The following is a 13,658-nucleotide window of genomic DNA, read 5'->3' as shown; positions in this document are numbered from 1 at the left end:
AAAGTGGACTAATGGAACTAATGTGAAGGGATTTAAGAATGGACAGCAGGTTGCCTCCCAAGCTCTTACGGTGGGAGGCGTGATATGCTTTGACAAAGAGAGGATTAATTGCAAAGTATAGCCATAAAGCCTCCTTTCACTCGAGACAGTTCTGTGTCACGCGGCTAGTTCAAGTCATGGGATTCTGAGAATATGTAAATGGGAAATCTTCTGAGGAATTCAGACCTGGGGTTGTCCTGAATGTACACTGTGGCTGGTATGAGTGACAATACACCCAAGGCCCAAGATGTTTGCACCCTCTTAGACTGATGACTTTTTAAAAATAGAAACTATTTAAGAAATACAGTTATTTCATTTTTCATCATCAAAATAATGGAATAATACGGATATTCTGTTTTCCAAAGAGTCTCAACCTGTGTCTCATGTCTGCTGTAGTATAGTCATTGAGTCCTTCACAGTCGGCACAGCTGGCCCTTTACATAAAGTGTGGCCTCAACACAAAGCCTAGTCTATCACTCTCCAATGCCATTCAGTGTCTCGGGGGAAATTCATGCAATCCTTACAATGAATGAACCATTCTACACATCTGCATCCTTACTTACATCCTTAAAAGGCACAGTTAAAACTTTGTTTTCCTTCGAATCATACACATTGGGATTTTATAAGTGCAAACCTTGTCAAATGTATGCACATTTGGAAAAATACTGAACAAGAACAAGACCCTGCAACAGATAATTTCTTAAACCTTGCTTATAACTAGGGAATGTCTGATTATGGTAATCCTGTAGTCATTTTAGGCAGCTTTGTCATAATAAGGTCATACTACAAACATAAACATAACTTTAGATTTTTTTTTCCAAATCTCATACGTGGAATGTTTCACTCATAACAAGACCTAACTTTTGTTCCAGTTTTATAATTCTATAACAACGTTAATCTCTTTTCATCCCTGTATGGGAGTGAAAAGTTAAAGTAGGTGAGTCAGGCCAATTTTAGCTAATTTCAAAGCTTTCCAATGTTGGGGAGTATCTCCTATGATGGACAGTAATCACAATTTAAGCGATTAGGCCTTTGCCTCACATTGCTGATTGATGTCTTTCATTTGGGATTATTTCAGTCAAATTTTGGCCTCTCAAGGGCACCTAATACAATTAAACTTCCATGAACCTTGAGTTACTTCCAACTTCTTTGAAAGGTGTTGGGTTATCCATGTTTTCATTTTTGGTGGAGGGGGGTGGGTGACAGGGGAGCGTCAGATTTTGAAAGTAACACAGATTATTTTTTTAAGTAGAAAGACAGACCAAGATCAAGATTAAAAAGACAGGCTTTGGGGAGATTCCAACACTAATCTCTTCACAAGGAAAACGTGGAATCCCACTCCATTTCCTTCTGATCAACTTCTATTCCAAATTCCCTGAGCTGAACGTCAGGAGACAAACCCGAAGACACATGGGAACTAGAGAGTCACATGTTTGGTCTTCCTCCCAGTGACCCCCTCCTCTATCTCAAAGTCACCGATGGAAATGATAGGCTTGAAGCGCTATGGCTGCTCCAGTCCAGATAATGGCTACAGACGAGTAACAGAAAACCCTTGGCACAGTACACACACAGGCACTATCTAAACCATTGCTCTGTTAGGGCCGGAGCCGCCATTGACTGGAGTAATCTGCTGTGTAAATCTGCAGCTTGGGCCTGTCTAGTCGCTGTCTGGGTTCCGTGCTCACGGACAAAAGCACCGGACACCTTGCCCAACGACAAAGGGTCCGGCCCTAATTGGAGTGGACAAGGCTTGCTGATGGGGCCTTTTTGAGCAATTGAACTTGGTGAATGCTTCTTAGGGGACCTAATGAAACAAAAGGATGGACAGTTTGACTTCAACAACAGGGCTCCGCCAAATTCTCCCTTCGCTCCTATCAGAGCTGTCACTGAAGTTGCGCGTTGACCCGCAACAACCTATAAACTAGACCTACATGCAGATGTCAGTGGCATTCATGAGGTTGACCTTTGACCCTGTATTCATACATATGACCTTACATACCCACTATATGGTCCTAATTGTATGTGGACATATGTGGCTCAGTATACAAACACCTGCTTTTTGAACCTCTTATTCCAAAATCATCGGCATTCATGAGAAGTTATTTTAACTGCCTTCACTTTTCTAGGAAGGCTTTCCAATAGGCTTTCCAATAACACTCCATGTTACAGTAATGCCCTTGGTGTTGGAATGTTATCAATGACCTTCTATAGGTGTGATGGTCAGACGTCCATATATACTTTTGGCTGTTTAGTGTACATAGGAAGTTGTCCTAGTAGCTGTTTTTTGCTGTGTTTGTGTTGTCTTTTGATTGAATTTGGTGTTCGTTTCTGAGCGATATAGGCCTGGCCTGACCCGTACCATTTCACTGCCGACTTTCAAGTTTTGTTCGCCTCACTATAAAGCCACAAGTGACAAGAAGTAGACTCTATGTTTCAAAACCACAGACGTAAGGGAACATATTGTTCTCCATTGAAAACTAAGAGGAATGTGACTTTGAAAGTCCCCTTTGAAAGCCCTTGAGAACGGGTATGGGAGTAGGCTACCTGTGTGGGCAGCACTGGAATCTCCACAAAAGCTGAGGCGGAAAGTTCAGCACTTTTAACACCCATCATAATTACCTTTTTTGTTATAAAATGTCACAAAGACAGTGTATTGTTGGTGTTAACAGTACATGGCTGTGCAATAGCAGAACTATGGATGTACTGTAGCTCTGTTTGAGCTGATAGGAGGGAGACAGAGAGAAGGGGAAGGAGAAGGTATACGATTAATTGCAATTTATAGTGCATTCTTTTCAACCCACAACACACTTAAATTAGTGAACAGGAAATACTGTACTGTAACTATAGACATAATAACGAAAATGTATTATGTCTATGACTGTAACTACGAGTAGCAGTAGCACTAGCTAACAACCACCCGTTTCCTGTCTGAGAAAGCCACGTTCCCTTCAAGGCTTCTCCTTTCCCCTATACTCTAGTAAACTACAGAAATGCAAATGTTGCTGCAGTTTGACACAATCAAATCCTCATCCTCCATCTTCATATTATCTGGTCAAATATGCTAACTATTTACCTCTCCAATAAGAAAACGCATATTTTTGTTACGGTATGAGTGTGCAGGCTGTCCTGTTGTGTTTTTCATTTCCATGGCAACCAAGGTTCGATTTGGACGCGTGTATGCAATTCATCGCTTGGAACATGCTATCAACAACTTGCTAAAATGCAACAAACTAGTTAGCTAGATAGCTAATATATCATTACATTGTTCCTAAATTTGTAGTTAATAACTGATACGCATAAGTTATGCATACCGCCTGTTTTTTCGTGAACTCTGGAAAGACAGTTAGTGTATGGCCCGTCTGATTGGGGCACTGTCTGAAGAACATGGATGTCAATACATTTGATGAAGACATCAGTAAGCAAGACCAAAGCAAACTGAACATTAACGATTCTGATCTTGAAGACACTACCGATGAAGAGGAATTTTACTTATCTGAGGAGGAGGCAGATAATGACGACGTGAGTTACTGTCTGTTCTGTAATGGTTTGAATGAGTTATGGTTGAGGCTTATGATACACCAAGGAATATGCCTAAATCGAAATGTAATGTAGCTTGCAAACTAACTAGAGCAAGCTTATATAGAAAGTAAACACAAACGTGTTTCACTATTAATACACCGTCTAACTGTCCGCAGTAAGTTATAACCCGTACCATGTTATAACTCTTACCACCATGTTCCCAGGACATAATTGAAATCCCCGAGTCAATACTTTCGTATGTGGAGGTCGTCAGGAGAAGAGCAAGTGCTTTGGAACATCTCATTCTTGAGGACTTAGAAAATGATGGTAACTCGTGCCCCAAGGGAGTTTACTGTCTGTCTGCTTTCAGACCATGTTCCCCCTGAAGTGTCACACTGAGGATGCACACTTCCACTTTTCTACAGACCACTTCTTCTGGGCTACATGTAACCCTTTTTAAAACTAAAAAGCACTAAACAAAAACTTTAAAACTAGCACTAAACAAATAGGATAGAACGTAACGTTTATTCAACAGCTCCAAAATGACGTGACAACAGTAGGCTACCCTAACAAAACCCTCTGGCCAAAAGCTTCCCCACTCCCATGTTACCCCCGGGCTGAAGCTTATTGGCTAAATGCAACACCAACACACTGTATACACCTTTGACAGTGAAGCCAACATTTGCATGTCATTTCTGTTTTTTTAAATATTTCATGCTGTCATTAGGTAGGTTAGTTAGTGTACCATGCACCACAGTAATGCCAGCACCACACTGCACCATGTCCAATGATTGGGCTGTTGTCTCTTGGTTCATGATTTACAATTACATGTAGGTTATTAACCCTTGCATCGTGTATCTATTCAATATCCTGCACTACTCCAAGTTCATTTTCCCCCCTTAATATATTTTACCATTTCAGATGTGTCCTCGATCCATGCAAGTTGTTCGGATGACCTTCTGTCCCAAGATGCAGCTGACTTTGACGGAAATGTGAAATTATACGAGCCAGGAGTGAGTTTTTAGGCTGTTAGTGTAATAAAGTAATATGAACACTTTAGATTACTTTTGTTTACTGAAATAGCCTACATTTACCTCAATGACAGTGCTCTGTAACAGGTGATTTTATTTTATATGCAGGTAATTTCAGAGGAAATAAATAAGGAGACGGACACACCACCAGGTAGCACCAATTGTCCCAGTGAATCAGAAGTGAACATCGGAAGTCAGTGTTTATTTCTGTACTTTGTCTAATGTCAATTCGAAGTGGATATGAAACCCCCCTTTCAGAGTATGTCATCTGTGTAATATTAAACCTTAATCCACACATGACCTGTCCTCTGTTTAGACACAGACGGAGTTCGATGTGATGAGCATCTTGAGTCGGAGCGGCAATTCCATCTCGAACTAAAGGCCTTGGAGCGAAAACTGATAGAGGAGGACGAGAGGAGAACAGTGGAGTTCCAGGCAAAGAGAGAAAAGCAGCAGAACGAGGAGAGAGAAAAGGAGGAGTGGAAGAAACGTCGGCAAAGAGACTTTGAAGACGAGCTGAGGCGGATAGAAGGGACCACTGAGGTGAGACTGTTGATCATCAGGAGGTCTTCTAATTATCAATGAAGATCTCAGTAGGGACAACACAATTCCCAGTCATTGTTGTTGATAGTCCTTTTTTTGCATGCAGCCTCTCAGAATAGGCATGCAGACAATTGACACAGAAACCGAGGAGAAACGCCAAAAGGAGCTGCTTCAACAACAGGTGGCCCTCAGTCATATACAAATACACATTTGAACCTAGTCCTGTCTCCCTTGATGCATATCGAAATGGCTCTGATTATTGGAAGCAATGAAAGAGCTAGCCTTCAACTCACACTATTCCAAATATTTTTGATCCATGAATATGTGCCTAGTTGAAAAATAAGTCTGCCACTAATACACCTAATACACCTTGTTTAACAAATACAATCTATTTGATAGGAGCTTTGGGCTTCGTTGTAGTATCCTAACGGCTTCAATCCTAATATCTTACATGCCCACCAGGAGCTAATCAGCAGCTTACAGAGACAGATGGAGGATGAGAGGAGGGCCTTGGAAGAAATGCTGAAGGAGGAGAAGCTCAGAACAGAAGCATTGCGCTGGGGTGCGGCGATTAAGATCCAGACTGGCTACCGAGGCCTGCTGGCTCGCCGGTGCTTCAGAGCCAGGCTCCACTGCAGGAGGGAGGAGAAAAGGAGGCGTGAGGAGGAGCAAAGGAGGAGAGAAATGGCAGAGAGACATAGGAGGGAGATGGAGGAGGAGAGGAGGAGGAGGGAAAGGGAGGAGCAAGAGCTACAGAGGAGAAGAGCAGAGTATGAAAGGGCCAAGGAGGTGGAGCGTCTGCGCTTGGAGAGCGAGCAAAAGCTGGAGGAGGAGAAGAGGAGGAAGGAGGAGGAGGAGGAGAGGAGCAAGAAGGAAGACGAGGAGAGTAGGAGGAGGGAAGAAGATAAGATAAGGAAGAGGAATGAAGAGGAGAGGAGAAGGGAGGAAGAGGAGAGGAGGAGAAGGGAGGGAGAGGAGAGGAGGAGAAGGGAGGAAGAGGAGAGGAGGAGAAGGGAGGAAGAGGAGAAGAAGAAAAGGGAGGAAGAGGAGAAGAAGAAAAGGGAGGAAGAGGAAAGGAGGATGGAAAAGGAGAAAATAATAGAAGAAGAGAACAGGAAGCGGGAGGATGAGAAGAGAAAGAGGCAGGAGGAAGAAAAGCAAAGGATGGAGGAGAGGAGAAAGAAAGAAGCAGCAGACAAGAAAAGACACAAGGAGGAGATTAGAAAGAAAGAGCAGGAAGATAAAAGGAAGGAGGAGGCGGAGAGAAAAATCCAACCTAATCTCAACCATCAGACTAACAAACATCAACACACCATCAGACTAATAGGTAACATAAACCTAGTAGAATGTACATCACAGAAAGAAAGCACTAAACACGACTCCATACCTGCAACGGCAGATAAAGGAAGTCCCTCTCACCTTTACCCCAACACCACCACCATAGACCCTCAACAGATGACCCCTGACCCTGTCCCAGCATCCTGTAACTCCGGGTCCATGACCTTATCAGAGAAAACTGAGCAGAAGAGACTGGCCTGGATGAAGGACTGTATCCCCTGGTCCAAACTCTCACTGCAGAATAAGAGGAAGATGCAAACGCCACAGAGAAGGAGGGCAAGGAGAGCCACTGCTGTGGATTGCCTGCCCCCTATCTCCCCAGATGTGTTGCTGCAACATGGAGCTTGGGACTCCCTTCAAGAGGTAAACCCGTATTATGCCCCTCAGCCCTTTCATTCGCTGACCCTAAAACACTTTGTTAATCCTCCTGTCTTGCATACAGTAAATGGGACAAACTAGTGTTGTTCTTATACCATTTTTTCTGCCTTTTTTACCCAGAGGAATTTCATTTCTCAGAATGAATCCAACTGACTCAAACTCACTCTAGCAATGATCAAATACGATGGCAGATTATTCGACCGCATTCTTTTACAGGTGACCACGGTGTGCGTGGAAAACCTCCCTGGCTGCTCTCTCTCCACCCTGGCCCACTGCCCCAGACTGCAGTCCCTCACCCTCAGGGGCTGTGGCCTCAGAGCCTTGGAAGGACTGGGCCAGTGTGTGGAGCTTCGCTACGTAGATGTACAGGTGAATACACAGGTTTGCAAGTGTCGGTTTTATGGAACAAAGGAATGTCAGTCTCCACTAACGGTTAGTGGATGCCAGACCCCTGATAATTGTTATATAGTGAACACAGAGAAAGCACAGACATTAAACACAGCAGCTGGTCCTTAATCAGTCCTTGTTATGTCATACTGTATGGCCCTGACAGCATTCTGCCCTGTCTAAGCACAAGGCATGAGGAAAAGACATTGGGTAAAAAGGGGACAGCCAAGACTCAATATTAATCAATATCATAATGATGATAACACTGAATGTTATAATAAAAGATATTAATAAGGTAATATGAGGTAAGTCTTGATCTACCGAATAGGATTACCATATGCCAATGGTAAATCTTAAATTTTTCCGCAGTTTCTCTGAAACAGATTAAGCCAAACCTTTTATGGACAGTCACCATTGTTATATGGTTTTGGAGACTACGCTTAATCCTCCTGGACAAAACTCCTAAATCTATTTATGGTGTTGGCTACTTATTTGCAGTACCTCACATAAATTGAATCAACATGATAATAGTTTTGTGGAGTTCTGAGAAATGCTGATTTTCCTTAATTCCTTTTACAGGAAAATGTGATCACATCGGTGGACTGTGAGAATCTAGTGAACTTGCAGGTTCTCCACCTCAGTCGGAACCGCCTGACATCTATCCATGGTTTAGAAGGAGCTGTGAACCTGACAGTGCTGGAGCTGTCATATAACTTCATTACTCGCATTGGTGAGGCAAGACTGAATGCATATTCACAAGTACAGACACTGTTAATAGCCAACGTAGTGTGTCGAACAAGGCAAATGTTCATGCTCTGGTTTTGTGTACATTTACACAGTCATGTGTCTGTTGTGATTCATGATTTCCTATTTCGTTTTTATGCATATTTGAGGCCAATGTTCTTTTTTTAGTTAGTTATAGCAGTAATGCATTTAAATGCCTTTAAGCGATAGATGTTCTTTTACCAATACTTTTCTCTAGAGGGCAGCATTGACCTTCTCAAACAGCTCTCTATGCCTCTCAAACTGAACCACCACTCAATATACATTGAAGTGAGACTTCATTCACATTACTGTGGATAAGCATAGTGTATCTCTGAAGTCATGAATAGATATTGCCCTCAAAGGATATATGCATTTTTATGGACGTGTGACCTTTGACTGTTACAAAAAAAAAAACTTGATCCTCACTCAAATCAGATCTACTGATATTATACCTATTGTGTAGCACTCTTGACATCTCATTCAGTACTTATACTGTTCACTTTCCACTATTAAATCCTGATGGTTTTTCAAGTATTTTAATCCTAATACTTGTGTGCATACCTTTTTCAGTTTTCTAAGCTACAGCTCTTAGTCGTTAATGTTTGAGTTATAGTACGCAATCATAGAGTAGGCTTACTGTGTTATCTCGAAATGTAATTTATTGTTATTTTCATGAGCATGTGTGTTCATGTCAAATTTACATTTTACATCTTGCTGTCTTTTAGGTCCCCGAAAAAATAGCCGATAGGTCTACACCTGGTCAAATAAAGTTTTTTTCATAGGACTACATCTAGTCAAACAGATCTGTTTGATAGGATTAAACCTAGTAATATAAATCTATGCTAAAAATTTTTGCTGACCCCCTCTGAAGGTGGTTTGGAGTCCTTAAAGAAGCTCCAGAGGCTTTGCATCGACCACAACCAGCTGATAAGCACCAGAGAGCTGAGGGTGGCATACACACTCCTTCACCTAGACTGCTCCTCCAACCACCTGAGCACCGTGGAGGGCTTGGACAACTGTGCCCTGCTCAACACACTCAACCTGAGGGCCAACAACCTCACTGAGGTAAGAAAAGAACAACTTTATCGTCCACATCGGTCAAAATCCCGAACAATGTGGGGTAGTGCGGTGCGCAATTTCCCGCTGAACGAGACCACCGCCATCAGGGAATTACATTGACATTTAGTCATTTAGCAGACGCTCTTATCCAGAGCGACTTACAGTAAGGACAGGGACATTCCCCCCGAGACAAGTAGGGTGAAGTGCCTTGCCCAAGGACACAACGTCATTTGGCACAGCCAGGAATCGAACCAGCAACCTTCTGATTACTAGCCCGATTCCCTAACCGCTCAGCCATCTGACACCACTATATGGCAGGGGAAAACCATCGCCATGAAGGGATCTACCTGATCCTGGCACACAGGATCCAGGGTACTCACCACTACTCACCTCGACCACCCCACCATCTTTGCGGTCTCAGTGATGCTCTGACGTCTGGCCAGGACAATGAGGCTCTTGTCAGTCACTCTTTACTCAGGAGATAATCAGCGTTATTCGCTTCACCTGTGAGCAGTTATAATGATTTGGATCATCTCTTTATCGCGCATATGAACACGTATGAACAGGTAAACTGAACCAAGCTGTGAAGGTGTTAAGTCAGTACCACTGAAAGAATAAATATTATTTTGGAAGTATTTAGTACAAAGATGTTTCTGTTGACAAAGGTGGGATTATACAATTGAGTTCCCTAGGATGAACTGCAGTACAGTTGTGAAGTAGTACAGTAATAAAGTAACTTGTGGTTGAAAATATCAGTGTTGTTTTTAATGGTAATATCATTTAATGGCAATATCATTGAACAAATCATTTAGTTGTGATATACACCACAATGCAGCTTAAATAACAAATAAAATGTTGTTTGAGACACCATGCACAAGTTCTTAAAGTATTAAGGATGACAGCTCATCTCTCCTTGTGACTGACAGTGACTATTCACAGCAGGACTACAATGACTGACATTGATTAATCATTGTCCCTCTGGCCCTACCACAGTTGCGGCTCTCAGTAACTGATGGAAACACCCAGAACGTCTTGTTCAACCATAATAATTGTTCTCGCTCTCTCTCTCTCCCTCCCTCTTTCTCTTTTTTTCTCTTTCTCCTCAATTTATCCCTCACTTTCTTTCTCCCTTTTTGTCCCCCTCTCACTCTTTCTATCAACCCCCCTCTCTATCTCTCACCCTCACCCTCTCTCTCCCTCTCTCTCTCTCTCTCTCTCTCTCTCTCTCTCTCTCTCTCTCTCTCTCTGACTCTCTCTCTCTCTCTTTGACTCTCTCTCTCTCTCGCCCTCCCTCAGCCCCCTCTGTTGAAGAACCAGGTCCTCCTGAGAGAGCTGCATCTGGAGGACAACAACATCTCCTCCCTGGGGGGCCTCACAGCCTGCTGGCTGCCCTTACTGCAGCTCGTCTCTGTGGCACAGAACAGGTACAACACACTCAGCGTTTGGAGATCCGTTGAAAGCTCTGCACAACATAACAATTTTCTGTGTCAAACCGGAATATCGGACACATTGTACCTGCTACATGTTATGGTATGTTCATTTTTCATGTGAATACGAACCGTCTGTTGTGTGTGTTTCCTCAGTATTACCCAGCTTCCCTTGCTGTCTGACTTTGTGTCTTTGGAAAAGCTGGATCTCAGCCACAACTGCCTCTCAGGTCAGAGTAAACAAAATGATGATAGTGTAACAAAAGAAAAAGGAAATGGGCCAGTTCCGAGTGTTTCAGACATTTGAGAAATAATAAAATACTCAGTTTACTGTAAATAATGATGGAAGAAAAGTTTTGAGTTTATCAATAAGCTAGTTTTGCAATTTGACATTCTCTTGAAAGGCTTTATGTTGTATTCCAACTACATCAGATGTATGTTACACACACACTCCTAATATAATTGTATAAGCCATTTAAGCCATTACCTGGTCGTCTCTCATGTTTCACATCATTCCACACCATTCCAGTCAAATGTCCAACTCTCATTCCACTCAACATTTTCCTATAATATCACAACCATGATAAATACATACTGTAAATCGACCACTAACTCTTCTAACTCAAAACTGAACACACAATATAAAAAACTCAACCATGTTTTTTATTTTCCCTTCCTTGCTGTTAGAAGTGGAGAATGTGTGTGAGAGCCTAAAGAGGTGTCCTTTTCTTCTGGGGGTGGACCTGACGGGAAACCCACTTCAACAGGAAGTTGACTGGAGGTACAGTACTGTAGGCACGGTACAATGAGAGGGACAGTGGCACATCCTTAGAGCCATGTTGCGACACACATGATCCTGAAAGGGTTTATGTTGCTGTTAAATTATTTTGACTTAAACTCTGTTTTCCCAGGTTAATTAGAAACATTCTTATTCTTGTTTATAATAATGGACTTGCTAGAGAAAAAAGGCCATGGACAGGGATTAGAATTTAACAAAAATGGAGGACTGAACCAAACAAACACACAACATAAATGGCAGCAAGCAACTATTAGCAGACATACAACACCAAGAAGCTGTGGAACCAGAACATCACAACAAGAAAAACCTCAACAAGTCATGATGGAGAGGTCGATTGTTTATTTGTTCCAAGCCTACAGTACCCAACTGTACATTGTAGGAAATATAAATTTCTCTTAATATCTCTTGATAAATCATGGGATGGTATTGTGGTCAGTCACGTTTTTCGTACTTTTGCACACAGGAGGAAAAGTACAGTAAAGTGTTTGCTAAAGAGATAAAATAAAGTTTTTAGTCAAGTAAATACCAGTTGAGGTGGATATAAAAAACGGAACATGCCTTTAAAATGCCTCTCCCAAGGTTATGCTGGCAGAAAGTGAGCTGGGTGTGGGGGAGGAGGAGGGGGAGGAGGAGGGGGAGGCAGAGGGAGGAGGAGGCTGAGGTGAATAAGGCAGCGAGTGTAAACATTCCATTTCAACTTGGGCCTTCCTGTCCACATGCAGGGATTACCCAGACAATCCAGGGAACGCGATTCGATTACCTAACGTGCCACTGACATCCGCGCACACATAGCCTTTAAGTTGCGGTAATTCAAATAATATTTATTCAACAGAAAAATCCATTAACTTTTAATGTCAATTTGCTCATTAATTTACTGTGCCAAACATTTTCCTTGTATCGGTGTTAAGTGTGATGGAATGAGACAACATTTTGCTTGGATGCACCTTATGGTGCAAGAAGATGTCCTCAAATTCAATGTGGCATTTCTTGAAACCATGTCAGAGTTATAATAGTGACTTTTATTTGGTTTGAAGTGACACTCTTGTTAATATTATTTTTAGTCAGTGTCATATTTCATGAACATAAAAACATTCTAAAGTTTGTCAAATATATGTTATAGGTTGTATTGTATCAGTTAGCAATCACACACAAATACTCCAGATTATAGTCTTACGACAAACACCATTTCAGTGACAAATGTAAAAACAGTGCATACTCATTATTGCTATTCTAATTAAATATATGTTTAGCATGATTTACTATATTGAATTCACAATCCACACTGAGACAGGGTTAATCTGCTGATTCTTCTTACTGCCTTAACTCTTAAGTTGAAACAAGTCAAAATATTATGTTCAACTATACCTAACCTCCGATGGCCAACAATGGAATTACTCCCTCTGTTTCCTTACTCCTGGCCCAGACCTTTTTATCACCGGCCAGAGAAAACACCAGTTTAATTAAAGGACCAAAAAGCTATGGTTAAGAATTACACAGGCCCCAAGCAGGCCTGGTCTAGTGAAGGGGGAAGAAGAAAACTCCCCAGCTAATTAATCAGCTCTCCTTAAAGAGTGCTGTGTTTTCAAGGAAGTCTTCACTAAATGAAATATGTTCCCTGTTGTGGATGAAAGAGCAAGAGAGGGATGGAGGAACTATTAAGCTGGATACACCAGGGACCAACATGTGCTGCCTACTGTATCCATTATTTGAGACATCCATGATCCTTTTTGGATATCATTATGTACAGAACACTTCCGTAGAAAAAGTGTTCACACCCTTTTAAGCAATCCACAATTTTTTTTAAAGATTATATAAATTATATATATAGTTTATCTTTGCTAATTTAGAAAAAAATTACTTCCATTTTAAACATTGTTTATGTACAGTATAATAGTTACAACAATAATACGGGGTACTGAGTATAGGCAGGCAAAAACATTAATTTAATTCATTTCAGGCTGTAAGTGATCTGACTGATATTGTGTGGATACGTTAGCCAGGGCAGGAAAAATCATGAATTATAGACAAACCAGTAAGGAAATGTGTGTAGGTGTACAGTATTATGTACACCATGCATGGAAGACGTCTGATACACATCACTCCCACTCTTCTTTTAACACATCACTACAATTTTGTGTTAAAACTGATTTAGTAAACATATACGTTGATGTTCAATGTAATAGATACAATTGAAATGTAACAGGTCGACAAATGTCCAAGTTAACCTGGACACTTGTCTACAAGTTTCCTGTACTAAAACGCACAGTGTGCCTTTATTGCATTGAAAGGTCAAATGATTTTGCTCTGACGTCCTTTAAAAACTCAATTTCCCTAATTTCTTAATTAGAACATCGTACTTTCACCGAATTACAA

General features: G+C 41.5%; 1 protein-coding gene across 1 annotated transcript in view; it reads left to right on the top strand.

The window, feature by feature from the left end:
- The first annotated feature begins 3,212 nt into the window (after window positions 1-3,212).
- lrriq1 (leucine-rich repeats and IQ motif containing 1) overlaps window positions 3,213-13,658 on the top strand; it is a 29,980-nt gene continuing 19,534 nt past the window's right edge. The window contains exons 1-14 of the mRNA XM_047050815.1: window positions 3,213-3,558; window positions 3,783-3,885; window positions 4,480-4,571; window positions 4,698-4,782; window positions 4,906-5,132; window positions 5,239-5,313; window positions 5,595-6,284; window positions 6,339-6,833; window positions 7,065-7,217; window positions 7,815-7,965; window positions 8,872-9,065; window positions 10,356-10,483; window positions 10,643-10,716; window positions 11,174-11,267. Of these exons, the coding sequence (XP_046906771.1) occupies window positions 3,424-3,558; window positions 3,783-3,885; window positions 4,480-4,571; window positions 4,698-4,782; window positions 4,906-5,132; window positions 5,239-5,313; window positions 5,595-6,284; window positions 6,339-6,833; window positions 7,065-7,217; window positions 7,815-7,965; window positions 8,872-9,065; window positions 10,356-10,483; window positions 10,643-10,716; window positions 11,174-11,267 (2,696 nt within the window). The 5' untranslated portion in view covers window positions 3,213-3,423. The remainder of the gene's footprint in view (window positions 3,559-3,782; window positions 3,886-4,479; window positions 4,572-4,697; window positions 4,783-4,905; window positions 5,133-5,238; window positions 5,314-5,594; window positions 6,285-6,338; window positions 6,834-7,064; window positions 7,218-7,814; window positions 7,966-8,871; window positions 9,066-10,355; window positions 10,484-10,642; window positions 10,717-11,173; window positions 11,268-13,658) is intronic.

Source organism: Hypomesus transpacificus, unplaced genomic scaffold (genome assembly GCF_021917145.1).
Source record: "Hypomesus transpacificus isolate Combined female unplaced genomic scaffold, fHypTra1 scaffold_129, whole genome shotgun sequence".
In the NCBI taxonomy this organism is placed as follows: Eukaryota; Metazoa; Chordata; class Actinopteri; order Osmeriformes; family Osmeridae; genus Hypomesus; species Hypomesus transpacificus.
Note: the sequence above shows the minus strand (reverse complement) of the source record. Positions and strands in the feature narration are given on the sequence as shown.